The sequence below is a fragment of the Aspergillus brunneoviolaceus genome, assembly GCF_003184695.1.
Source record: "Aspergillus brunneoviolaceus CBS 621.78 unplaced genomic scaffold BO95scaffold_2, whole genome shotgun sequence".
NCBI lineage: Eukaryota > Fungi > Ascomycota > Eurotiomycetes > Eurotiales > Aspergillaceae > Aspergillus > Aspergillus brunneoviolaceus.
Window position 1 is genome coordinate 315243 of NW_020290732.1, and position 24516 is coordinate 339758.

Genomic DNA, 24516 nt, shown 5'->3' on the forward strand with positions numbered 1-24516 from the left:
TTCGGTCCAGCTGCCTTCTACTCACCGGCACTTCATCGCTCCCTTCAATAGTGCACTGCATAGGAGGATTCTTTGTCATTGTCTCAACTACATCGGAATAACCCTTCTTAGCGTCAGTGTGGCTCTTGACAGGAGGTACAAGCACCATCCAGTCAGTCTTCCGGTCAGATGGTACGATGTACAGACCCGCACCGCCTCGACCGAAGAAGACCAGCATAGTCCGCTCGCGTACAGGCTGCAAGCTATGTCGCCAGCGCCGTGTCAAAGTTCGTCCTTACAATTGCTTGACTCGTTCTCCTCACTGATCACCGTAGTGTGATGAAACTAAGCCATCATGCGGGGCATGTACCCGGGCAGGCAAGGCCTGCGAACAAGTGTCACCAAGCTTCAGCTTCAACAATCGAACTGCCTCTGTGCACAGAGCTGTATCGAAGCCCCTTCAGCATGTGCGATGGCAGCCATTCTACAAGTCTACTTCACCATCCAGTTTGCGGGTATACGAAGCTAGCGGAGCAACCCGCAAGTCGGAACAGGTGGTCCCGTTGAGCGTCTGCAAAGCACAAACCCAAGAAGATCCTGACCGAGATGTAGATGAGTTGCGAAGACTTGCCTCGGCTGAGTCTTTCCTGCACATCGACACTGTGATTGATTTCAGAATCGTCGAAAGTGAATACTTCTACCTGAACTACTGGGAAAGCTCATGCATCGATGCTCTGGGCCGTCTCTTCCACGGCATCAACTCCATCCTTCACACAGATAATGTTTTAAAACACTCCCTGCTTGCCTTGGCATCCTGCAACGTCAGCCGACGCTCTCCGGAGGGCCACACAAATCAGGGCAGACTAATCATCTTGCCCAATCGTACTCATCAACTATCCAGCCAGCGGTACTACAGTTTTGCGGTTGGCGAAACTGCAAGAACCTTACAAGCAAAGGCTGCATCGTCGCCATTGACAACCTTGGCCATACTGGTGCTCTTCTGCTTCATGGAGACAGCTATGGGAAACTTCCGAGGGTTCGGATGGCATTGCCAGGGAATTGCCCAGATAATTGATCTGCAGCTTCCACACCTATCTAAAGACGCACTTGGCAAGGAACTCATTGCCGCCTGGCTTGCATCAAGGCTCCATATGTGGTGGCGCAGAATGTACTTCACCACGTTTGCTCTCCAACTCAGCCAAAGGTCGCTCTCTGTTTCACCGCAATTGACGCAGGTGCTGCGGACAATTGATGCTCAGAAAACTCTGCTTGTATCCATTCTGTGCGAGTCGCACCGGCTGAACACGATCGCCACTCTTCAGGTCTTATCAGAAACCTGTGCGCGAAGCCTGGCTGCCTGCACCGTCGACGAATGCATGTCATCATTGGAGGCAGAAGGGCAAAAGCTTGACGAGTGGCATTCTCGCCTCGATCCGTCTCGGCTCCCCTTTGATGTGCTGCCCCAACCTCCGCATGGCCGTTTTTCTGAGATCGAATTTCCACTGTTATTTCATTCCTACGAGGCAGCAGTCAACTATGCATACTACAGTGCAGCGCGGATTATGCAATGCACAGCAGTACTCTATCCTAGAGTAGAGTCCGACGAAGACCAAGAAACTCGGCCACGAAAGCACCAAGCCGTCACTACATCCTGGATGACCATCCTGCTTCGTACTGTCGCAGGCTTGGATATTATCGAGTGTGCTAGCAGAAATACCTATTCTATCGGTATTGCGAGCTTACTTCTGGCTTGCATCCTCAAGTGTGATGATCTCACATGCGGATTGCAAGTACAGGATTGGCTGCAAAAGTGCGTTGACCTCGCGATCCTTGAAGAGGGAAGCTTTCCGATCGCACAAACCCTGGGTGCTGTCCGCATCATCAATGAGGAACGTGTCGCTGGAAGGGATGTCTACGCGATTGGTTTGTTGGAAGATGACGGCGGTGGGTCGGGAAAGTATTCGTCTTACAACAGTCAAAGGTTCCGGGACTTTGTCATTTTAGGACGGATGAGGGTGGATGACTCAATATACTCCAAGAATATTAGTATAAGATCAGGCTGATATCACGACTAACGAATCCACCTCTCTTTGAGGAACTCTTAAGGAACTATGGGGCATGTTTTGGCCACACTGCGTTGCCAGAGAAAGTCTCCAACTCTTCGACAAAGTTGTCCCACAAGGTATCTGATGTCATGGGTGCAGTGCAATACACCTGCGCTCGCGTCCCCTCCACCAACTCTTCTAATTCTGGAAGCACTGCATCTGCCGCTTGAGACTCCATATGCCGCTGCTCCTTCCGGCTGAGACCCCCCTGCTCACTAAACCAAGCGGAGTCTTCCTTGATTACTCCAGCTTGATATAGGGACCGCAGCCTGGGGTCGATGTCAGCTTGGATTGCGGCTTCCATCGCCATCCGATACCCTACGGCCTGGATCAATGGAAGGGCTAGGGGAAGGATGGTCCGGTTAAATGCTTCGCTGCGATGGATCCCGCCGATGAGATCGAGATATTCCTTCGCCTCCGCGAACAAGCCTGCTTCATGCTGTGCTAGAAGACTTTCGGGGTCTTCAGGTGGTGGGATCTGGTAACGGCCGATCAAGAGCTCGCTTGCTAGGCCTGTTTCATGAGATAATCAGCTGGTGGTCATCAACCATAGGGGATTGGACATACGGATGGCAAGAACTCTGATATCGCCTTCAGCTGTTCCCACAGCACGAAACTCCAGCTGGAGAAATAAGGTTAGACAATTTGATCGAGCTAAAAATGACGGCTCTGCTTACTTCGGCTTGAAGAATCTGGTTGCGCTCATAGTATCCGTGCCAGCCGCAACCTTCGTTCAGGGCTTTTATGCTGGTCTGGAAGTCGTGGATAGCCACTGCTTTGAACGCTGTTGCGATTGCGTGACGTACGCGCGGATCGACCTTCGGGTCCCGGAATCCCACTGCCGCCTGGATAAGGAAAGCCTGCAGGACATGGACTCGTGCAATGGCGTGCAGGATGGGGAGGTGTTGCGTGCGAAAATTAATGACAGGCATGGGGTGCCCATCGTGGCCGAGGATCTTCCGTCGGAAGCTAAATTTGCTGGCGTTGTAGAGGGCAATTTTCAGAAGTGGGATGCACCCACTGGAAAGGAAAAGCGTCCCTACCGATACACGGTGGATAGTCGCCAGGAAATCATCGCGTTCGCTTCGCGACTTTTCGAGATCACCCAGCAAAGCGGACGAGGACAGCTGCACGCGGTTGAAGTAGGTCAAGGCGTGGTCTATGGGTTGGGCGCCCGTTCGGGGTGGGAGGGCCCTGCGAGGTCCTTGGTGAGTATCAAAGATCGGGGGTATTCCATCGGGTACGTACTTTGAGGTGATACCCGTGCACATCTGAGTACCGTCTGAAAGGGGAACAAGGAATGGACGGACTCCTCTGTCCTCGCCCTCGACTATCAGTCGGGCAATGACCACAGCGATAGTGGGGAGGCCGTTGCGAGGGGTAGACGGTGGCATGCATCTGCGTGCAGGTCTTAGTACTAACTCGGGCGAGGCTTGGCTCAGGGTTGTTCACTTGGCAGCGGCCTTTGACGGTGTATGCAGCTCAAAGCCACCATTTGAAAGTAGAGTCGCTGTGGTTTCGAGATTCCGTGCGTCCAAGCCATGCCCGACCTCGGTAAGCATGAATTGTGCACTAAGAGCGGCCGATGAGTTGACTAAATCCAAAGATCAATTGAAGACAAGAGGGTGGGGCACGCACGAGATATCGAATGTCATCGCCTGCTGCACAATCACTGCCAGGTCAGGCCTTGTTGCAGCGAACGGAGCGACCGTGCCGACGAAAAGGTTATACTGGATGCTAATCAGGGTGACCGCGCCACCGTCCATAGCACCGATCATGTCCGTGTGTAGCTTCCAGAAACTCGGGGTCAAGTACGCCACATCCTTCACCGTCAACTCTATTTCAGTCAGTCACGTTGCTCCAATATGGCGGCCTCGGGGGGTGAGTAGTACTATGTGCATCCGCCAACGCTCTTGCTCTTTGATATGTGAGTCGCGTTCGTTCCTCCAGAGTCAGTGCCAGCGGTGAAGGTTGCATCAGTGCAGACTGCGCCAATTCAAGCGTCGGTGAGCGTTCATGCCATATCTGGTTGTACAGTGAACGGCACTCTGATCTGACGCCAGATTGGTCTGATCTCAACAGCGGCATGATGGCGGGGGGGTGTCAATCGCTGCAGAACATTGCTTTCCAATGACATGCTCATTGCGGCAATGTGCATGCTTTATATTCGGCCTGGTGATTGAAAGTCCGAAAGTCTGGACCGACTTTGCTTGTACAATGTTTGCGGCTAAGCTGAAGGGACCCCACATCTCTGCAGACTAAAAAGCAAAAATAGGGTTGCAAGCGGCCGGGGAGGATCAGCTGCCCAAGGTTGGCCGGAATAGCCGACGCCCGCCCCTCAGATACGAACCCCATAGGTGTTCGCCAAGACATTTTTGCGCCACAAAGAATTTCTCCCAGCTGAAGAAGTGGCGGATATGCAAAGGCCTCGTGTCTGGCTGAATTCCTGTGGGGGCCCAATCTGACCTGTCGGCAAGGGAGTCAACGTATAAAATTGACTTCGCGTCAGCTCCGAGCAACATCGGACGGCAAACACAGTGTGCGCAAACATGTTCGTCGCTGGTCTGGCAAATGTAGTGTCAGATCACTGGATTCTGGGAACCACCAGCCTATTATTCTGCTATGTTAGTTGACTCCTCCGATTGGCCCCTTTGCCGCTCCTCCAGCGCCGGATCCTGACGCCTCTAAACAGACAGTGGGCTTTGTTTTGTACAACCTATACTTCAGCCCTTTGGCGAAATTTCCGGGACCGTTCTTTGCAAGGATATCGACCTTGCCTGACTTTTACTGGTCGCTTACCGGGAAACGACACCTTTGGATTGCCCGCAACCATGAAATCTATGGCGATGCGGTTCGCTTCCGCCCCGATGGGCTGCTCTTCAAGACACCCGAGGCCTATCGCGACATCTTCAACGCCAGAGCTAATGTCAAGCGATCTCAGTTCTATGACATGATGACACGGCACAGAAATGATCAGAGTACTCTTACGGGCACCGACCCCGCTCTGCATGCTCGCAAACGACGAGTGCTGAACACGGTGTTTTCTGATAAATCCCTCCGCTCGATGGAGCCGCTGCTGGAGTCGCACGTGGCCCGTTGGTGTGAGCTTCTCGTCGACGAAAAAGGCACGGAATGGTCGCGACCTCGAAAGATGTCGGAAGTATGCGATTACTTGGTCTTGGATGTACTGTGTGATCTCTGCTTCGGGCGAGCTGTGAACACGAAAGAACCCGGGGACAATGAGCATCGCCAGATTCCCCACATCATCGCTTTCTTCCTGCGCATACTATACCCGGTACGTTTACATTACGGTATGACGTATTGACACTATAGCTAATGTATTGAATCCAAACAGCTGGGCCACTGCCCCTGGCTCAACGCTCTCGTCTGGCTCAAACCCCGCGGCCTCGACTGGGTGCTAAGCAAAATCACACCCCCCAACGTGCGCTTCCTCTACAACTTTGTCGACGAATCCCTCGCCCAGCGCCTCGAGCTCGAAGCCCAGGGGCAAACCCGGCCAGATATGCTGCACTACCTGCTCCGCGCCAAAGACCCGGCCACCGGCCTCCCCGGCTACACGCGCGCGGCCCTCGAAGCGGAAGCCATCATGCTGACAATCGCCGGCTCCGACACCACCTCCGTGATCATGGCCGGATTCTTCTTCTACATCGTCCGCACGCCGCACGCCTACCACAAGCTCGTCGCCGAAATCCGGTCCACCTTCCCTTCAGTGGATACAATCCGGGGCGGCCCCACCCTCCTCTCCGGGTGTCCGTACCTCCGCGCCTGCGTCGACGAGGCCATGCGCATCACCCCGGCCGGCTCGTCAGAGCTGCCCCGCACTGTTCTGTCGGGCGGAATCACCATCGCCGGCGAGTTCATCCCGGAGGGCACGACCGTCGGCGTCGCGCACTGGAGCTTCTATCGCAACGCGGACTGTTTCCCGGATCCGGACCTCTACCATCCCGAGCGGTGGATCGTGGATCCCGCAGCGGGCGTCACCGCGGAGGACGTGGCGAGGGCAAAGGCGAGTTGTCTGCCGTTTTCGGCCGGGACAACGAGTTGTGCCGGGAAGAACTTTGCGTTGTTGGAGTTGTATTTGGTTATTGCGAGGACGGTGTGGTTGTTTGATTTGCGGTTGGTGGAGGGGGATCGGACGGGGGTGGTTGTGGGGTGTTCTGGTGGTAGTGGTGGTGGTGATGATAAAGTGGTGGAGCAGGAGAGGGAGGTCTTTGGGCTGTGGGATAGTTATATTAGTATCAGGGATGGGCCGATGGTGCAGTTTCGGCGAAGGGAGGCTGAACAGACTTCATATGCACATGACAGGGAGTCTATATAAGTGCTGAAAGCAGCTGAGGCGAAGCTTACTTGAGGATACCTTTAATGTAGTAGAATACTACTAATAAGCTTTGAGTGCTGAGGATCTGATTTAGAGTTCCGATATCACGAAGAATGTTAAGTGCTGAGCCTGACAAAAAAAAGTCTAGCCATCAGGGGACGAGGAATTGGCTGTGCTGATTAGTGCTTAAAAAATCTCCCAAGCTTTTTGACTACTATATAGTACGGTACACTAGGTACTAATAGTAGGTAATCTGCCGCTCGGGTCGCCTGTTGTACAGAGACTGTATATTTCTTAGTTCGATGATACCCTGACCCCCCGAGGACCTCTTCAAGTCCCCTTAAAGTCCTCCTTAATCACGTAAGTCGCAGATAAGTCTTTGAGCCTTTTCTTAGATCAGTGATGTTAGGATTCTTAGAGGCTGAAAGCTCTCATATCGGGGTTCTCTATAAGAGAATCTCTTTAAGGGAGGTGGTTTGGTGGCGTCTGAAGGCCGGCGCCGACATTTGGGGCGGTTGCAAATGGGCACGAGGAAGCCCCACCATAGTGTGGGTGTTTGTGTTAGCTTTACAGAGAAGCTTTTTTATATGTTCTGGAAGGGGAGTATGTCAATTATCAGCCCTATAGATAGATACAGTGGCCGGCAAAGCGCGTCATGTGGTCGCAATGCATCAGTGGCATGAACGGCATTCGCTAGTCCCCCCCCCCCCCCCCCCCCGCCCCCCCCCCATGAAAAAAAAAAAAAAAAAAAAAAAAAAAAAAAAAAAAAAAAAAAAAAAAAAAAACTGTCCGTTTGTTGACATCGGAAGAGCTAAGGTGATTACATGTGGGAATTCACCTCACTCAGAACTACTTGCAGTACTAGGAGCTAAGCAAGGTACCAAGCAGTGCAACTCTGGTAAGAAGTTCGGCCACGTGCTTGCAGACCCTGACTACGTCCTCTTCCTTGGCAAATTCGACCTCAGGGCCGTAGGATATGACGTCCTCAGACACTTCTGCAAAAGTAACAATGTCTGCGGCGACCAGCATGCCGTATAGGATACGGTTCTTTCCCTTGAGCTTGTTGTTGTGGTCCGCAATCGCCAGGGCCATGGTGAAGTCGGCCTTCGCGGCCTCTCCCCGGTCCGGTCTGGCGGTCATTAAGAAAAAGGGACTGGTTTCCTCCTTGTCGGCGAGGTGGGTCATTTGAAGCATGGGCGTGGCGCACATACGCAGCCTCTGGGTGCCTGCGGGTCCGGATTGTTCGACTGTGGCAGTCATCGGCGTGTCATGAAGGAGGCGAATCGCGAGCTTTGCGGAAGAGGGCGACGATTCAGAAGAAAACCAGTAACAGTATCAGCAGGCTCTGGGGCCGCCGCGCTGAAGAACCGTGGCTGTTCCTTTCTCTTCGACGGCGCGACTTCGTCCGCAAAGATGAAGCCGGTACCGGTGATACCGCAAGCTTGGAGGAGCGCCGGGATAATAAACCGGTCCACCTGAAGCTCCATCATAGACCGTGTGATTTGGCTTTTCTCCACCCCACGGGTCGCTCGCATGTTTTCCCCTGGACACAATATCATGATGGTTTGATGGTCAGCTACGAGGGGTCTTCTTTCTTGCCAGAGGCTCGTTGTACCGATCTGGTTGACGACACAGGGGAGAGCTCTAGAACTCACACAACATTTTTGGGAATTTCTCCGGCGTGAAGACCGTAGCCCGCTCGTGGTTGTAGGTCGCGCTCCTCAGGTTGAACCACTCCAAGACATCGTTCAAGGAGACTCTGGGACCTGCCGTGATCTATGGTCTCTGAGTCAGTTATCGCCCAGTACCTCGGAGTGAGGAATGGGAGATTCCTACCTCTTTCTTTCACTGGCTGGGTGTAGTCAATCAGGGTCTCGCTGTCGGTGCCGTGGATAGTAGCGTCCTTGGCGTCGTTGGTGGTGTTTATGTCCTCGAGAGCATCGAGGCGGTCGAGGAGAGCACGCATCTCCTTCATGATATTTTTCAGCTCGGGTGCCTGAGAGGCTGCCATGCTGGGCTCTGTCATGAGGATGACCGTCTGGATTGCTTCGCTGCTGCGTCAGTGAGATAAGTCTCTGGCGATAGAGCTTAGTGGGCAGAGAGGTTGGTGTAGCAGGATGATGAAGGAGACACGTCGATGGAGTAATACTCTGTCGGGTGTGATGTCAATAAGTCAAGTGGCAAGGGTGAGTTGAGCGCGGTGGGAAGATAGTTTTACTTAAAAAAAGAAATGGGGGGCGTTGGGCAGAAGATGGGTCTAGGTACAAGGCGTGGTGAATATATCTTCGGTAAACAAAGCGGGCAACCTTCACTTGGAACACAACACAAGATGTTTACCCCTCAGTTCATGGCCTACCCACCTACTGCAGATACAGCAAGCAGAGGAACACTACTCAACAGGAGATAGTAAGTTATACCGGTGACCAGCAACATCAATTGACAGTCCTATACAACGGAATCGATGCTAGCGGTTGGACCAAGTGCGTCTGGAATGTGCGGGTATGCACACCGCTGTCTGTAATTACAAGGTGTATATTATATTAAACACAAGCATCACTCACCAACCAGCCCGGCTAGCTCAATCGGCAGAGCGTGAGACTCTTAATCTCAAGGTTGCGGGTTCAACCCCCGCGTTGGGCTTTACATTTTTCTTTTTGTTCTGTGGTGCCTGTCACTTGTCCTCTGCAAAGGGCGTTCGATTCCCGTTGCGACCCACATGGGTTGGGAGCGGATACAGGACCCACCATTGGGGATTATAGGATTGCTTTTTGCACGGTACAGAAGACCCCAAACTCAAAAGCATACAATCACGCAGTAAGTATATTCAATTGGTCAGGAGTTCACTAAGCAATAGTCCCTTGCTCTTACCCTCTCTCGCCAGACAAAACCTCATACATCCATAGGCATGACATGCTCTCATTCCCGAGTGCGCCTGTCGCACACCGGGAGAAGCTGGAGTAGTCCCCATCCTCTGTATCTGTACCCAACCAGCTCAGGCTAGACCATCTCGCCCTCCAGAGTGGCCACCAATCGCGACTGATACTGCGCAACAGTTCTCAAGAGTCGAGCACTCAAGAGGCTAACCTTATAGCCAAAGGGGGTGACTCAACCACCCAGGGCAGCAGTTCCAACATCCATGCCCGTAGGGCGTAGAAGTCATTGATATCGTCTATGCTGCAAGGTAGATTGTTGTCTGTGTAGAATCAGCATATGACCAAAGTCCGGTTGACATTGAAATATGTATGTCAGGGAGGGGAAAAGAGGGCAGCGAAGACTTACCTGCATCACAGCAAACCAACTGGGGCACCCGGTTCAAGAACCCTTCCCACTCCAGTCTCGCCTCTTCACTCTCCCACGGCTTTTCAGTGGCTGTTATACCCATCTGTTAGTATTCTTTGATTCTGAACTTGGGGAATGGGAAATGCCACTGACGAAAATATCCCTGCGCATCGTCCCCCATCTCGGACACATCCAACAAGTGCGCATATTTCCCATGCATTATCATCATCGCGTCCCGGAAGAAGTCCCGGCGGGTTTCTAATCGTTCTTGAATGATAAGAAGTCTCTCGGGGCAGTCGGGGAGGATGCACACATATTCGTCTTCCCCATATAGGTGTTGATGGTGGTCAGAGTCGCTGTCACTGGGGTAGTCGCCGTCGCCGTCGTCATCGTCGCCGCCGCCGCCGCCGTATTCCTCTTCGTCTTCTTCATATTCGTCATCTCCTTCATCTCCTTCGTCATCTTCATGATCTTCATATTCTCCCTCTTGTCCATCAGCATCTTCACATTCCTCCCTTGGTTCATCCTCAACCTCATCGCGGCCGTACCTAACACATCTCAGTTGAAGCAAAAACACCACCCGACCACCCACGGAAAAAGTCAGCCCCACAACCTGCACCGGATATCTGGTGAGATACACTCCTCCTGTCGAGCCATCTCGATAACCATCATGTTGGCTCTGCCCTTCACCCTGGCCATCTCCGGTTTCGGCATCCACATGGTTATCGCCGGTTTCTGCTTCCTCAAGGTCATTCAAGGTGTCTGAGTCCGTATCACTGTAATCCTCATCACTTTCATGGCCATGCCGGTAGAAAATAGGTAGAGCAGTGCCTTTCCTCCACGTCCGTAGCGGCGGGGTCGCTTGGTTGATGACTTCGCCGGTGCGAATGGCTTCGTCCTGGTCGATGTCCTCTTCGTGTTCGAAGAGATCGGGGAAGACGGGGGCACACATTTTCGGTGGTGGGTGGAAGCTGGGGAAGTGGAGGGGATGAATTTGTTGCGTTTGGGGATCAGGGTGGAGAGGGCTGTGCGTGGTGGATGCTGGTTTTGATAGATGATGGAGTTGATCAGTAGATGGAGTTGATGGATGAGGAAGTTGATGGATTCTGGAGTTGGTAAATAGATAGAGCTGATGAATAGATGGAAGAAAGATGGAACACCAGCGATGGAGCAAGAAGACGTTGCTGACTCCAGCACACTCCCATTGTGACTCACTGGGAATTACCCCAGACTTGCGCAATTTTTATGTACAGATTGAAGACGTTGTTCACTTTCTTTTTCTCGCGATGTCATTATGTCCTCAGAGAAGACCCGTGATGGATGCATGAGGTCGTCGCCAGTTAGGGCGGGTAACCAAGAATCCCCCGTGAGCACGGCCTGTCACTCTGACTCCCCCTGACATCAAAGCTATTAGCACAATGTAGTTTAGCACTTCTTGCATATCGCTCTATAAACTGAATCTAAGCCTCAATGCATGGGACAAAGAACTACACTGACCACGACGAAAGAAACGCACCGATAATTTTGACGATCCATGCGCGCCTTTGTTTTCAATGCAACAGGCCGCAAAGCACATCCGGCATATCATTATGAGCTATCATTGTGACTCTTTCAGTCCGTGGCAGCTATCGTCGTTAACATATGCTTGGCTAATGTAGAATTTAGCCGACAAATAGCTAATCTCGCGTAAAGCTCTGCCTTTGAACCGACCTGACATGAAAGAGTTGTTCTCAGTACATTCAGGAGATGAAAAGTATTCTTAATCTCCGAACCTCTCAGCTAGGCCTGGTGGCAGCCGCATCTGATATCCTGCGTACGATGTTGCTATCTTCTGCTTTACTTCTTTAACAGAAGCGTTATTCACTCTGTTCGAGTTATTTGAGTTGATGAGGGTTCGAAGTTCGTTATTGACGGCACAGTGCTGTGCGAAGAAAGTCTGGAACTACTCTCGCGAAAGGATAGCTCTCATCCTGCCGTATCACTTCTTGTGGGGGCAGCGGCTGACTACTAGGTTTGTCTGGTGGTTCGTCGCCAATCTCCTGATCTTTTGACCTTAGAGTCAACAAGAAATTCCAAAGCCGAGGAATTTACTCACCGTCAATCGTGTCGTTAGGAACCCTTTGTCGTCTTAGCAGCCCTTGAGCATACAGATGGCTTGCTGACAATTTCGCGTACGTCGCGTTGGCATTTTCCATGCCTTCTTTCATGGTAAGAAAGAATGGTGGACTAGGATCAAACAATCCTGACTTCACTGGACGATCTGCCAGGGGCTGGATGCTCTTATCAACGGTGAGGCGATCTAAGTTCTCATTTTCATCATCGGGATTTACGGTCCAACCCCTCTTTTGAAATGTAATGTTCATCCCACCTGGTTGATCCGTTCTTGGCCGTACCGATTATCTTCGGTCCGAAGGAGTTGATATACTGGTTAATCTTCCGCATATACTCAGTTCCCCCGGCCCCGGTTTGAGCAGGGTGCATCTGCTACTTCGCGATGGCGCTTTACCCCGATTCTGCTCCGGCCCGCCTTTGTAGGGCCAGACAATCGCCCACAGATTATGTGCAGCCCCCACTTCCGGACTGCGGGTCACATCGAAAGCCAGCTGATTTCGCTTCGCCCTGTCTAGGTCTTGTACTCTGGTAGCCATTCCATGGCTGCGTCATCCCGCGCGATACAGTATCAAGACCATGATTTGAGGGTTATGGTGGTTGGGATGTATAGTGCCGGTAGAGATCATGCCATCATCATGACCAGCCGCGACGTTTCTGAATATAAAGACGGGGTGATCATCGAGGTTGGCAACCCATGCTATTCCAATAATGCTCAGCTGGATAAACGTACCATTTGTTGGACTTTCGGACATTCTCTCCAATGTGGTGAGTGACCAGCGTAAAACGGTACTGCTCCTATAAGTCTCGCACCGAATGTCGGTGACAATTATCACACTTAATATGATCGTCGAGCCAGATCTGAACTTCGATGGGTATCAGCTGGGTTGTTCTGATCATGGGCTGTCAAATTTAGCCTATCGTGCCTTCAAAGATAGGACAATATGTTCTTCTGGATCCGTTTGAAGTGTGCCAACAGACGTGGAATCCATTGACTTCCATTCCAATAATTTGAATACCAAGTTGCCCGGAGCGTCTGTTCAAAAGAAACCTATTGAAAAGGCTGTGAATCGGGATAGTTCAGGAGCTCCGCAGATCATGACCGGGAATTTAGTTGTACAGGCTTCCAGTAGCACCAACCGCCCTCAGAGCTTGCCAGAACGCAGTCTCTGAGGGAGACTTCGGTAGCAGAGGAGTGAACCTTACCGGTGATCGGAGGCGACATGGCGAAGTGTTTGTCACCGATACGCTTCACAAACCAGGTCCTCTGGAAATAGTAACAAAGCCGTAGCGGTCACAGTGATCGTCCATGTACCGAGCTAGCTAGTCTTCTCTGTACTCCACAACTTGATGTTTGGTATGTGGAACAGCCGCTGAGAGAGCCCGTATCACCATGCTATAAGACGGCTTCATCGTCGGGATAGAGCAGAAAACGGGCAGAATCGGAACAGGGGTGTTGAAAGAGTAAGTCACAAAGAATGTAGAACGAAATGTTTTAGCAACATGATTGTCCAGAGAAAGGAACATAGAAGTATGGTTCATTCACTTCGTGATTTGTGTGTGAACTTCCGCTTATGTGGTGAAATGTTCATGCTGATTCCCAATATATGTGAATATCATCATTCGGGAATGCGGCAGTACCAGGCAACTGGGCAGGCGGTCGCACGTTCTCGTTTGCTATATAAAGATCCATAGGAAGGCCAATTAGAACTCGAATCTCACAAAACCCAGTTTGTTAATATCCAGGAAGAAAGTTAATATCGGTCTTCGAAAATGGATTCCTTCGCGAACGAACAACTAGACCATCTACTTGAGCCCGACCTGGCTGCCGATGGCGCCCATTCCAACCTTGACTGGGGTGATGCCACAGCGCTAATGGCGACCTTGACTGTGGCTTGCTCTAACAAAGGACCGAAATCGACGGCTAGATCCGAAAGCGAGATACGACAAGAAGCCGAAGAGAGATCCGAGACGATCTATACCTCTTATGACACCTTGCACAAGATACTGGAGCGCCACGAGGCCACTATCTCGAAGAGATGGTTAAAGCGAACACGTCAGCAGAGACTCAAAGTCCTGCTCGAGACTTGGCCAGGTATGCCTGCCGTTCATCGTCCCGACCTTGATACCTGGCGTAAAGGGGCGTATAACCCTAAACGAGCGAGGGCCCCGCGGTGCCGTGACTGCTTTAGGTGGCCATATATCAATCAGGAGGACCTGGTAAGCCCCAAAGCCCTGTTGTTGCTTCTCAACTCCAGAGGCCGTAATCCACCGTCAAGCTTTGCGGCGGCAGATATTGACGCGATGCAGTTTGGGCTGGTGAGCCGGGCGCTTGATCTGGACACCCTGCGTAATCATCAGATGGCTCTGAACGGGTTCGTTGACAACAATCGCCAGTATGGCGAGCTTGTCATCTGTCATGATGATAATGATAAAGAGTTTATGTCCTGGTCACTCAAGCAATTCATGCCGGGGGAAGGCCTTTTGGTTTTAGAAGCTCAAGCGAGATTACTGACCTTTCTCGTGCAGTGCTGCCGCCAACTACTTTCAGATATTCCCGTGGACAACTTCGACTCGTTCCCCATCCTTCCGCCGCCACAAACCCAATCAGAGACTGAGCTAAGCGGCTTTGAATCTCTAAGATTGATGGCCGCAGAAGCTCCCGATCGTGTGCCTGCACAACTCGACCTTAGTCGCATCGCGTCGCTCCTTGCAGCCCGCACCTCCGCGGCGGAAGACCACCAATGGGCCCTGCGCGAAGACCCCGACTATTTCGCCAGCGTCGTGCTCGATATGGCTGAACATACCCCCGAAATGCTGAAGGATCTGCAGGGCCGCGACCATCCCAATCTAAAGGGCAACCGGAAGAACATAATCTGGGCGCGGGTTTTGGCGTGCGTGGTTTGCGACGCCTTCTTGAAAGTCGAGACCTTTAACGAGCTGAGCCAGCAAGCTCGGGCTCTGGTATCCCTGCAGCACAAATATGCAAGCCAGATTCCACCATCTCAGAAACTGCCCGAGGAGTTCTTGACGGCTTTGCTGCGGTTTCGCCACGATCTGGGCAAGGCAGTCCACGATCCACTGAAACTGCTCCGAATGACCTTCCGTCCCTCCCCGCCCTTCCGTCGATTCTTCATGCGCGCACCACCATCCGATCCGCTCTCTTCACAATTAAAAGTCGAAGAAAGACCTGGGGTCAAACCCACGGCAGTGGAGAAGAAGTTGCTCTGGCTGCTTGGCAAGGCGTTCGATAACGGGATGGTGTTGGTACTGACCGGTGTGCCGTTGCTCATGGATGAGCTCGAACGCCTGCTCGACAATGAGCCAGGTGCACGAGGTATGATCACCCCCTTTCTGGTAGGCGTCATCGGCGACCTCTCGATCCTTGCGCAGTGCCTCAAGCAATTGGAACTGTATCAGCCATGGGCCCGAACCTGGGTTCAGGGTGGCATGGCACAAAAGCGGAAGTTCGAGGCAGACTACGACAAGGTAACAAGCCCATGGTATCGGATCGTTGCCGGGATCGATGAAGCGCTTCCTGTGACGATAGTCGCCAGTCGTGCCGTCGCTCTAGGAGACCCGTCTGGAGGAAAATTCGCATATCCGATCGACAAGCGCCGAACCAAGGAGCACGTGAAAACACTGCGGCAGGCGGAGGCCAGGCTGGATGCTTTCTGGGAGGTGATTGACAGGGTTATAGGGGACAGGGTGCAAGGCACTGTATCGCAAAAGGTCTTTCCCTCCCAGTCGCGAAGTCTGCACCGGACACCAGAATGGGAGGAGCCCTCACCTCGACATCAGCCGCAACTCGCGCCGCGGCCAAAGAACGAGGGTATCGATCCGTACCCCTCGTTTGAGACTGTAGCACCGACCCCCTCCAAGGGCCTATCGACAAGCAGTGCCGACGACAATAGCACAGCTCAGCCACCAAAGATCAAGGTCAAGACTCGCGGAACAGCACGGCCCGTCTCCACACAGGAGGACCACGACGCTGAAGCGCTCCCGGAACCCATCGGTGCAGAGATCCAGCCGAAGTTCGCCGTGGATGCGCGCTCCCTCAAGGTCTTTCGGGGTTTGTTTCATGACCCAGAGGTTACGGCGACGCCGGGTGAGATGCGTTGGACTGACTTTCTTCATGCCATCAGTTCGATCGGTTTCGCGAGCATCAAACTCTACGGCTCTGTCTGGCAGTTCCAGCTCACCGACATGAACTTTGACCGAAGTATCCAGTTCCATGAACCACACCCTCACGGAAAGTTGTCCTATACCGCCGCTCGGCGGATTGGTCGTCGGCTGACTAGGGCATATGGCTGGCATGGGGACATGTTTGTCTTGGCTGAGTGATTAAAATAGGCTGTGCCATTTTTCAGGGCTTGGTTGCTGGTCTCAAGGTATATGAAGCCGGTTGTTTGGTCCCTTTAGTTAGATTAATCTATTCGATATGATAGACAATTGAAGGATTCCCTGCGTGCTATGAGAGATGAATAAAAGAAAGTAAATTTGAATGCATTCTATACTCCTTTTCGCCTCCAATGTATATCTGTGGTTTCAACCCGATATTTGGGTGAAAACCTGTAGTCTTCTTTCAAAAAGTTCCGGTTACCTCTGCCGCTTCCAATTCTGCGCTTTACACTCGCGCTTCGTCTTTATCTTTTCGGCCATCCAGACAGGACGCGGAATGTGTAACCAACCCTTGCCGGCTTTCGTAATGCAATCTGCGCAAGCCAGCTGGGTGACCATGCGGTCCTCAAGGTTCTCTGCGTCCATTGCAACACAGTTCTTCCAATCCGCCCCGGCCCTTGTTGGCAATCGAGGCATGCGTCCTTGCCTTTGAAGATGAATCCCCGGGTCTGCAACGGCTTTGTTCTCCTGACAGCTGGTCTTTTGTTGTGTTTATTGTAGCTGCACTATTGAGGTTTATCGAGGCCACGCGTCGGCGGGTCTGGCCGGTATGGTTCGATGCGGAATAGCCACCGCTTATAGCTTGATGTGCCGCTCACGCTCACTGCCCGTTCTGACTTAGAAATAAGGGTTTATTGTGGATCTTGAACTCGTGCGCTATGGTGATGTTCGAGGCTGAAGGGGGCAGGTGGTCGATGGCGGGATGATCTTGGCGGGTCTGGAGAGGTCTGGAATGATGTAGCAACATTTCAAACGAACGCCAAGGCTCTCGGCATCTCAAATCATATATCCTGCTAAATGGAAGACGCTTGTCTTGAAGTCATATTTTGAGGGTCGTATGGATCGGACCTCGAATGACCTCCGAGATGTATAGTAGAGTGCTGTACTCTAGTGGAGGAAGGTAGGCATTCCCTGCTTCAAGAAGATTGTTTCTTCATAGTTGGCGAGGAATGTGTATGTGAGCCTGCACGACTTTCATAGACAGGTGCAACTTGCCTGTTGAACTAGTAAGGTAGCGGAGCGGCGCAATAAGGTCTTTCACCCCAGAGGCAAGGGGGATTATTGATTCCTTCTTCAACATGCTCGCTTGATATTCGAATACACCCTTGGAAGCGACAAGACGGGTGTGTGTTTGGAAGGATGTATGCCTCAGGATGATGTGGATAAATGTCCAGTCACAGGTGGCTGTTGTGCCTTAATGTGACAGGGTTTTTCTCAAACGCCAACTGCTGGTATGTGGCTTAATGTTCAAAGAAAGCCTTCGTAATATCGAAGTCTGATGAGCGGCGGCTGGTCGATGTCATCGAGGATAGCTGCGAGCACATCATTTAGTAACATACTTTTGCATAGGTATCATGGACAGTGGAATATAATCTCAGCCTTTAAAATAACATGTTTTTTTCAGCACAGCATAAATAGCAGTCTGACTAGATGCCAGAGTTTGAAGCTTATATCATGGGTTGGAGGAGTTGGAGAGAGGAAAGAAGGATGTATGTTGGGAAGAGAGGTGGGAAAAGTCGGAGCATGAGAGTAGGAGGAAAGTGAGAGATTTGTTCCTTGTTCCACATAGCAAAATTGACTAGACATTATTAATCTAAGGTCTTATTCACTTATCTTATCATTTGTTGCAGAAGAGCTATCAATTGAATTTACTGTCTTGATTCACTGATCCTATTGATCCATTGTCTACTTTCTTTCCAGCTTGTATCAAATTCTCCGAGCCTGGGATTCACTGACTATGGCATTGTGATTCATCCTACTCCATTGAGAATTAACGTACATCTCTTCCAATATTTCATCTTCTTTGTTTCTTCTCCCATCTTCCAACCTCCACCAGCCTTCTCTCTTCTCATCATCCATCCTTCCCAACAACCGATCCCTGCGAAGGAGGTCAGTTGTCTTTCCCAACTTTGACCCAGAGTCTTTTTCTTTTATGTGTAATTGAGAAATTGAGATATGCTTGGCAGAACATACAAGCAGCCTCTAACTTCCACAAACGAACACGATACCGGACTGGCGCCCACAGGGCCCGGTGGCGAACGCCTGTTGCCCGCCCCCCCCCGCCGACAAGAAAAACCGCGCGCGATGCTATCCTTGTTCGATCAAGAGCTGTGTAGTATCATCTACTCATACGAAATATTATGACGGTTCTTGCGATTCCACAAACCTTCCCGCATGCCGTGGGCACACTCATGATCATTTAGAGTCAGCAAAGGAGAGTAGGGAACCTTGCTCTACGTCGAGCTGTCCTCTACGGCGTTTTTCACCGGCTGCAGCGAGTCAGCACCCGTCGTATTCAGCCCCCTACACCGACAAATAGCCCCTGTCTAGTCGCGAGCGGACGTGAATCCGCAAGCCTATTGTATAGTCTGTACCGTACATTGGCTAGTCGGATTATACGCAACTGGCCGCCCAACCCAGCTCTGTGAGGGTATCCTCGTGTCTCAGCCCTAAATCTGGGGAATAACCACCGCCCGCCCAGGTGTATGTAACGGTACTGACGACCCCTCCAACGGAAGGGCGTTCCGCGGCTGTATCAGCGGGGAACTGGGCAGAAGTGCAACAATTGTTTCCATGCACGTGGATCAGGTGTCTACTCCTCCCTCACGCGGAAGTACAGCCGTTCCGCTTCCTAACAAGCGCCTGCTGCACTGCGCATTGAGTACTGGGTTCCGGGGTTGCGATTGCCTCTTCGCTTGGAAACTTTCTTGTCTGAAAGCATTACCGGAATTAACCCGACTGTTTTATCGCCAGTTGAGAGATTGCTAGTGCGTTGGTGCACAACAGAGGACCCAAAAATGACGTTCACTACATGTATGTGGTCGATAAGTAGTCCAGAGTGCGAGACATGTCGCGTCAAGTACTGCTGGCTGGATCAGGTACTACGGTGAGCTCGTTCGGGTCCAATCACTGCAGAGGAGACAGACGATTGACATAACTACAGCAAGAGTGTCGTACACCCACGCACGCTATGCAGACAATCGCAATAGAGAACCCAGATGATGAAAATGAGAACTTGAATCGATTGATACTCGTTAATCTTACCACAGCCTCGAGATCCTATTGCCCAAGACGGAGTTCAATGCACACAACCCACAATATGTCAACGGGATTGAGGAACACATGAAAGATGCAAAGCCAGCCATGCGCAAGTAGCTGCGGAAAGACTACATGAGCAAAAAGCCGTACCGACAAGCACCGCGAAAGTGGATGAGTTAAGGCGAGTATCTTCTTTTGCTACGAGGATCCGCTCAGCCTATCAATTAATGAACAAGAGAGTACAGAAGTATTAGAGCATTCCACGGTGAAAGACTTACAACCTCACCCGAGACCCGGACAAGCCGATTGACTGCAACTACAGTCAAGAATAGTCTGCACAAACTGGGTGATTCCTACTTAACCCGTGAAGAGTTTCACAAGTCTTGCGTCCCAGTGACTTCATTGACGAGGCCCAGACGTCATATTTTAGCGACACCCAGGTAGAAGCAATCTACCGGTTTATAAAGCTTAAGTGATAGCTGGCAAACCCCTATGAGGACATCGAGTGGACATACCAGAGAGCCCGGGTACTCTATGTGCTTAGCCTATGCTGCCTGCTTCGCAATAGCGTCCAGCATATTTTTACCGAGAGATATTATTCGGGGCGTGGGGATCATTGTGTCATGGTAAAGACAAAGGAGGTATAACTACAAAATCAGGAGTCCAACATGTATCCGCGCAGAATAGAAAGATAACAAACTGAATGCATTGGCCTCTACAGAGAATGTCATCCAAGCTAAAAGAAAGTACTCTCCCCTGCGAAGCAAAAACTTAACAAGTCAAACTTCTTTTTCCGAGCAAGGATTCTACGAAAGAATCTAAAGAGTCAGCCATCGGGCATCTCTACACCTGCATCCCTACGGGTCAGTGCTGCTGAGCAGGGCTCATCACCCGCTTCCAAACACCCGGCGAACGTAACGCCACCCGGTCCAAAGGCGGAAGAACTACAGACGGGTGACGAGCCCAGAACAGGCTTTGCGTGATGACAACGAAGTCATGCTCCTGGTAGTGCCAGAAAAAAAAGCCGGCTTCCACCGTGCGACGAACCGACGGCACGGCTGGACCATCTGCCCAGAACATCGACGGATATACGCCGGGGAACAGGAACCCGGAAAGAATATAGGCCGCCACATGCTGCAGTCGAACAATGTCCCCGGCCGGGATGCAAGCAATGCCTCCAGGATCCGAATTGCGGTCGCGGGGCAAGTATAATTTGACGAGATTCCGATCATACACGAAGGAGGTCGGGGCTGCTGGAGCAGCATCCGGCGCCAGCTTGCCTCGGGGCGGAGATAGGCCTTGTCGATCTCTTCCGATTCGATCAGCGGATAGGCGGAGAAGTAGGCGGCACCTACGAGACGCGAGAAGAGGCGCGGGTGCAGAAAGTCGTGCCAGACCTTTTCCTCCACGAGGGGGTTCTTGGCTTTGGCCTGGCCGGGGACAGGATCGGCTGCACGGAAGAATAGTGCCTTCTGGATGCTGGGGGAGGATCGGATGAGGGCGTTCCACGCGCGACAGACTCGCGTCGAAAGGAGCAGGGTCTTCATGTCCAGGCCCAGCAGGATCTTTTCGAGGATCTCGGGGATACGGAAGGTCCTGTGAGCCATTCGATGTAAATTTTGTATCAGATCGCTTGGGACGGGTTTGGAGATCGGTTCAAAGAGGCCCATAGTCAGGGAGCTTGGATTATCCATGGCGTCGCGAAGGGCATGCTAGTCGACTTGGGGGAATGCCGTTGGCTTGATGGGGAGTTGTACTAATTTACATTACTACAGGTGATCAATGACTCAGATTGTGCGGAATTTATGACATACTACTCTGATGCCCCGGAATTGTCTTCCGCAAAAGGTTGTAATGTAACCACCGTTCAAAGACCCCCAAGTGTGTAATCGTAGAGCCAGCGCTAAGATGAAGGCTGCCCTGAAAATACAAACTGTAGAAGAAGATCAGAAACAAACACAAAAGAAGAGAATCATCAAGGAGGGTCTATGCATACAGGAGGACAATGAGGACTGGTATCATGTGGAGAAAAGCGCTACACTCGAAGGGTTCTATGATACTAGGTAGTAATTATGTCTTTCTGAATATCTTACACTCATTACTATCTTGGAAGATTTGGTAAGATTGAAAGATAACAATAATAGACATAAATTTACGCGGGAATAAAACGTCTACAAGAATAGTAAACATCGCCTAGAAGAATGCTTCACGGTAGTGATCACTGTAGGTTCTTCACATTTGATGGTCTCCATTTTCATCAGAAATATCATTAACATTTCATAAACATAGTTCATAAATCCCGTGACGAACCCCAAACCTGTATGTGTAATGTGATCCCCTATCCACAATCATTATCCTATCCGGGAAAAGGATTCGCTATACAACCCATCAATGCAGCACCCTCACCAGAACCCATCATCTGGCCCCGGACCGAAGTCCGGCCCCGGGCCAAAATCCCCAGGCGGCGGGCCATCAAAGTCGTGCTCCAGATGCTCGATCCCCTCGCCCAGAAGCAATCCTCCCAGCAAGCCACCCCCGATTCCCAGGGCCGCGGCGCCGCCCATCCCCAGCCCCCGCTTTTTCTTCTTCTGCTCCGGCTGAGGCTGCGGTTGCTGCTGCATGGGCGGCTGAGCGTATTGCGCGGGGTACTGGTTCGGATAGGAGTTCTGATATTGGTTTGGGTAAGGATTGTTGTATTGGTTGGGGTACTGGTTGGGATACTGGTTGTAGGGGTTGGGCTGTGGAGGCGGGGTGTTGTAGTTTTGGGGCGGGTACGGATTGTTGTTGTTGTAGCCGTAGCCCGGCTGCGGTGGATAGGGGCTTCGGCTGTCGCGGTTCGGTGGCCACGGGGAGCCTCTGTCATTGTTCGGGGTCCTGCGACCTGTACTGACATCGTAGCTGGGGGGTGGGCCGTTGGGAGGTGGTGCTGGCCCGTTTGGCTGGGCTGGTCGGTCGGGACGTTCCCATTGTGACTGTCCTGTGTGCAGGTTGACATAGTACCTGTAGGATTAGGCCATTAGTATTCTGCGAGTATCTGGAAGCGCGAATTTTCTTTGCGGCAAGGTGGTCGCACCATTCCTGGTATCTGTCATCGAACTGAGGGCGCCAGCCCTCAGGCACACGAGGCATTGGTGGTGGTGGCATTTTTTTCTGATTGTGGAGTTCTTTGGTGAGATGAGATGAGACCGAGACGATGGTGGGGTAGAGGCCGACAATATATACTGGGCGGAAAAGGGTTACTCCCTACATGACATCATATTTAATGGCTGCCTAACCCGAGCCAAGAATATCGGCACGGTGCTTCCGCAAAGCTTATGCTGTTAGTGGCGGCCGATCCCCTTATTGTTCCCCTTGGGGAGCGAATAGGTCATTATTATGGAGTCCCAGGCACCGATGTTCCTATCGGAGGGAATTCCGCAGGATTCCGGAAGTTCAGGAGACTGAGAATGACGCCTGGCGCATGCAGAGAGATATCTAGACTTTACTTCGTTAGTCACTAAGGTTCTATAGCCTTAAATATCGGCACCGCCATTCAAGTATATATGCCTACCATTTCTGCCTCTGCAACGTAGCGACAAAGTCTTGTCATACCTTAACCAGCGTCAAGTCGTCCAATCCCACACACCATGTCAACCGAGACTCGTTATCAACCACCAGTAAGCTTCCGTTCGCGCCGTACTACAGCCCTACAAGTGCTTGAATTGACCATAACATCCTAATACAGCCCGGGCCGCCTCCGAGCCACCCTGAATACAGCGCACCGCCTTCGGCACCGCCACCGCCCGGTCCGCCCAACAACACTTATTACCCCCCGGCCTCGGGTTATCCGGCTGGAGCTGCACCGCCACAGTCCATGCAGTACTCGGCTCCGCTGCCGCCGCAACAGCCTGCTCCAGCCACACAGAAAAACATAAGCGGAGAGGAGGAATGCTGCGCAGGGTTACTTTCAGCGTTCGCGTGCTGTTGCTGTCTGGATTTACTGTTGTGATTGCTGTCGAATTGAGAGGGTGGACACTCGCTCGGGCAAGTGGGTCTTGCGGGTGGCTTGTCACCTTGTGAATATCTGCATTCTGCATAGAGGCGGCATATGCGAGGTGTCGAGGACAGATGCGAGTAAATGAGAGCAAGCATGTGATTATAGCCCTTGTAGGTATAGAATGCACCAACGCAGATTGTTTAATATCAATTGGCCGGATGGTGTAGTTGGTTATCACGTATCGTTAACACCGATAAGGTCCTGGGATCGAGCCCCAGTCTGGTCATTCTTTTTTGCTTTGGCTTGTCTGCTCTCGCAGAACCAAGATGCCTCGGATGCGGCTTATTCTCTGCTGAGAAGACATGGAAATAGAGGTCACCGGCGAGAGACTTAATATTCTTAAGCCAGTGCACCTACCCTCCTGGGCCTCAGCAATTCCTCTATCAACGTCACTAGGTCTGCTCAGCGAAATGCAAATAGAACATGTCTTTCAGGGGCCGATACTGTCATCCACAACCCGTTCCTCTACACATTTAATTCTGTTGATCCCGCCCAGTCATACTTCATCATTCCTTGCTAATGAGCTCTTCATCCTCTCGTTGGGAAAGATAAAAAGGTGCCCACATACCCTCCAATCCAATATATCTTTGTCCAAGCGCACACCCTTCATCAAAATGGGTAAAGCGGAACTCACCTCGGTAGTGTTCAGTGTGATAAATTCGGATACCGTGGCGATCTAGTTGCGAAGGGTGATGGGCTGCCAGCGCCAGGTCGGTGTGTCTGCTCGTCTGCTGGAAGGAGATGGCGCAGCTGCATAGATGCACCAAGCCTACGGTGCTGATTACCGGAACGATGAGGGTGCTGGTGCGGGAACCACGCAGCTGGGCGCGGTTGGCTTTGGGAATGTCAAGGTTGGCTAGAAGCATGTAGTTGAGCGGGTGGATTTTGGTGACGATGGGGAGGATGAGGGCGTCGGGCAGATCGTACATGATGGCGATGATGGTTCGCTGTTGTGAATGGTGTATTAAAACGATGTTTTCTTCGAGGAAGGGAAGGGGGTGGGTGACAGATGATTATGTCTGATCTTATTTGTTGTTTTGTTCGAAAATGTTGTGTAATATATGGTTCGTGGTTTGATGAGGATGTTGTGATGGTGGTAGCCGGTTATTTAGAAGGTTCAATTGATTTGATTCTCTGCTCGGGGGTATAGCTGTATGGTGAAAGGACCCACCCGCCTGCAGAGATAGTGATGGTGAAGAAAGCCCTCAGGAGCTTTTCTCTTATCTTCA

At 51.6% G+C, this 24516-nt stretch overlaps 8 protein-coding genes and 2 non-coding genes across 10 annotated transcripts; 5 read left to right on the top strand and 5 right to left on the bottom strand.

The window, feature by feature from the left end:
• Window positions 1–176: 176 nt before the first annotated feature.
• BO95DRAFT_403034 (Zn(II)2Cys6 transcription factor domain-containing protein) lies at window positions 177–2042 on the top strand (the record flags this gene model as incomplete). The annotated part of the gene is made up of 2 exons (XM_025583909.1): window positions 177–266; window positions 315–2042. 2 exons carry the CDS (start codon window positions 177–179, stop codon window positions 2040–2042), a joined length of 1818 nt encoding a protein of 605 aa, XP_025447627.1.
• Window positions 2003–4172, bottom strand: BO95DRAFT_469927 (putative acyl-CoA oxidase; the record flags this gene model as incomplete). Its single annotated transcript, XM_025589479.1, has 7 exons — window positions 2003–2597; window positions 2652–2706; window positions 2762–3278; window positions 3333–3482; window positions 3537–3656; window positions 3723–3921; window positions 3977–4172. The coding sequence occupies 7 exons, from the start codon at window positions 4170–4172 to the stop codon at window positions 2089–2091; spliced, it is 1746 nt and encodes a 581-aa protein (XP_025447628.1). The 3' UTR covers window positions 2003–2088.
• A 461-nt stretch (window positions 4173–4633) lies between these two features.
• On the top strand, window positions 4634–6423 carry BO95DRAFT_403038 (cytochrome P450; the record flags this gene model as incomplete). Its single annotated transcript, XM_025583910.1, has 3 exons — window positions 4634–4712; window positions 4781–5379; window positions 5440–6423. 3 exons carry the CDS (start codon window positions 4634–4636, stop codon window positions 6421–6423), a joined length of 1662 nt encoding a protein of 553 aa, XP_025447629.1.
• An 861-nt stretch (window positions 6424–7284) lies between these two features.
• On the bottom strand, window positions 7285–10654 carry BO95DRAFT_426926 (uncharacterized protein; the record flags this gene model as incomplete). The annotated part of the gene is made up of 9 exons (XM_025584771.1): window positions 7285–7670; window positions 7748–7966; window positions 8079–8189; window positions 8260–8477; window positions 8933–8938; window positions 9292–9465; window positions 9508–9616; window positions 9703–9792; window positions 9856–10654. The coding sequence occupies 9 exons, from the start codon at window positions 10652–10654 to the stop codon at window positions 7285–7287; spliced, it is 2112 nt and encodes a 703-aa protein (XP_025447630.1).
• BO95DRAFT_t5 lies at window positions 8991–9063 on the top strand. The gene has a single exon. It is a non-coding gene; the product is annotated as a tRNA-Lys (tRNA).
• Window positions 10655–13584: 2930 nt separating the features above from the next.
• Window positions 13585–16155, top strand: BO95DRAFT_350838 (uncharacterized protein; the record flags this gene model as incomplete). The annotated part of the gene is made up of 1 exon (XM_025582057.1): window positions 13585–16155. One exon carries the CDS (start codon window positions 13585–13587, stop codon window positions 16153–16155), a length of 2571 nt encoding a protein of 856 aa, XP_025447631.1.
• A 4343-nt stretch (window positions 16156–20498) lies between these two features.
• On the bottom strand, window positions 20499–20837 carry BO95DRAFT_319387 (uncharacterized protein; the record flags this gene model as incomplete). Its single annotated transcript, XM_025581773.1, has 1 exon — window positions 20499–20837. A coding segment is annotated over one exon (339 nt), but the record flags the coding sequence as incomplete, so codon positions are not given.
• Window positions 20838–21653: 816 nt separating this feature from the next.
• Window positions 21654–22395, bottom strand: BO95DRAFT_426929 (WW domain-containing protein; the record flags this gene model as incomplete). Its single annotated transcript, XM_025584772.1, has 2 exons — window positions 21654–22251; window positions 22325–22395. The coding sequence occupies 2 exons, from the start codon at window positions 22393–22395 to the stop codon at window positions 21654–21656; spliced, it is 669 nt and encodes a 222-aa protein (XP_025447633.1).
• Window positions 22396–22937: 542 nt separating this feature from the next.
• On the bottom strand, window positions 22938–24216 carry BO95DRAFT_458468 (uncharacterized protein; the record flags this gene model as incomplete). The annotated part of the gene is made up of 2 exons (XM_025588549.1): window positions 22938–23221; window positions 23922–24216. The coding sequence occupies 2 exons, from the start codon at window positions 24214–24216 to the stop codon at window positions 22938–22940; spliced, it is 579 nt and encodes a 192-aa protein (XP_025447634.1).
• BO95DRAFT_t6 lies at window positions 23440–23513 on the top strand. Its single transcript has one exon. It is a non-coding gene; the product is annotated as a tRNA-Val (tRNA).
• Window positions 24217–24516: the final 300 nt, after the last annotated feature.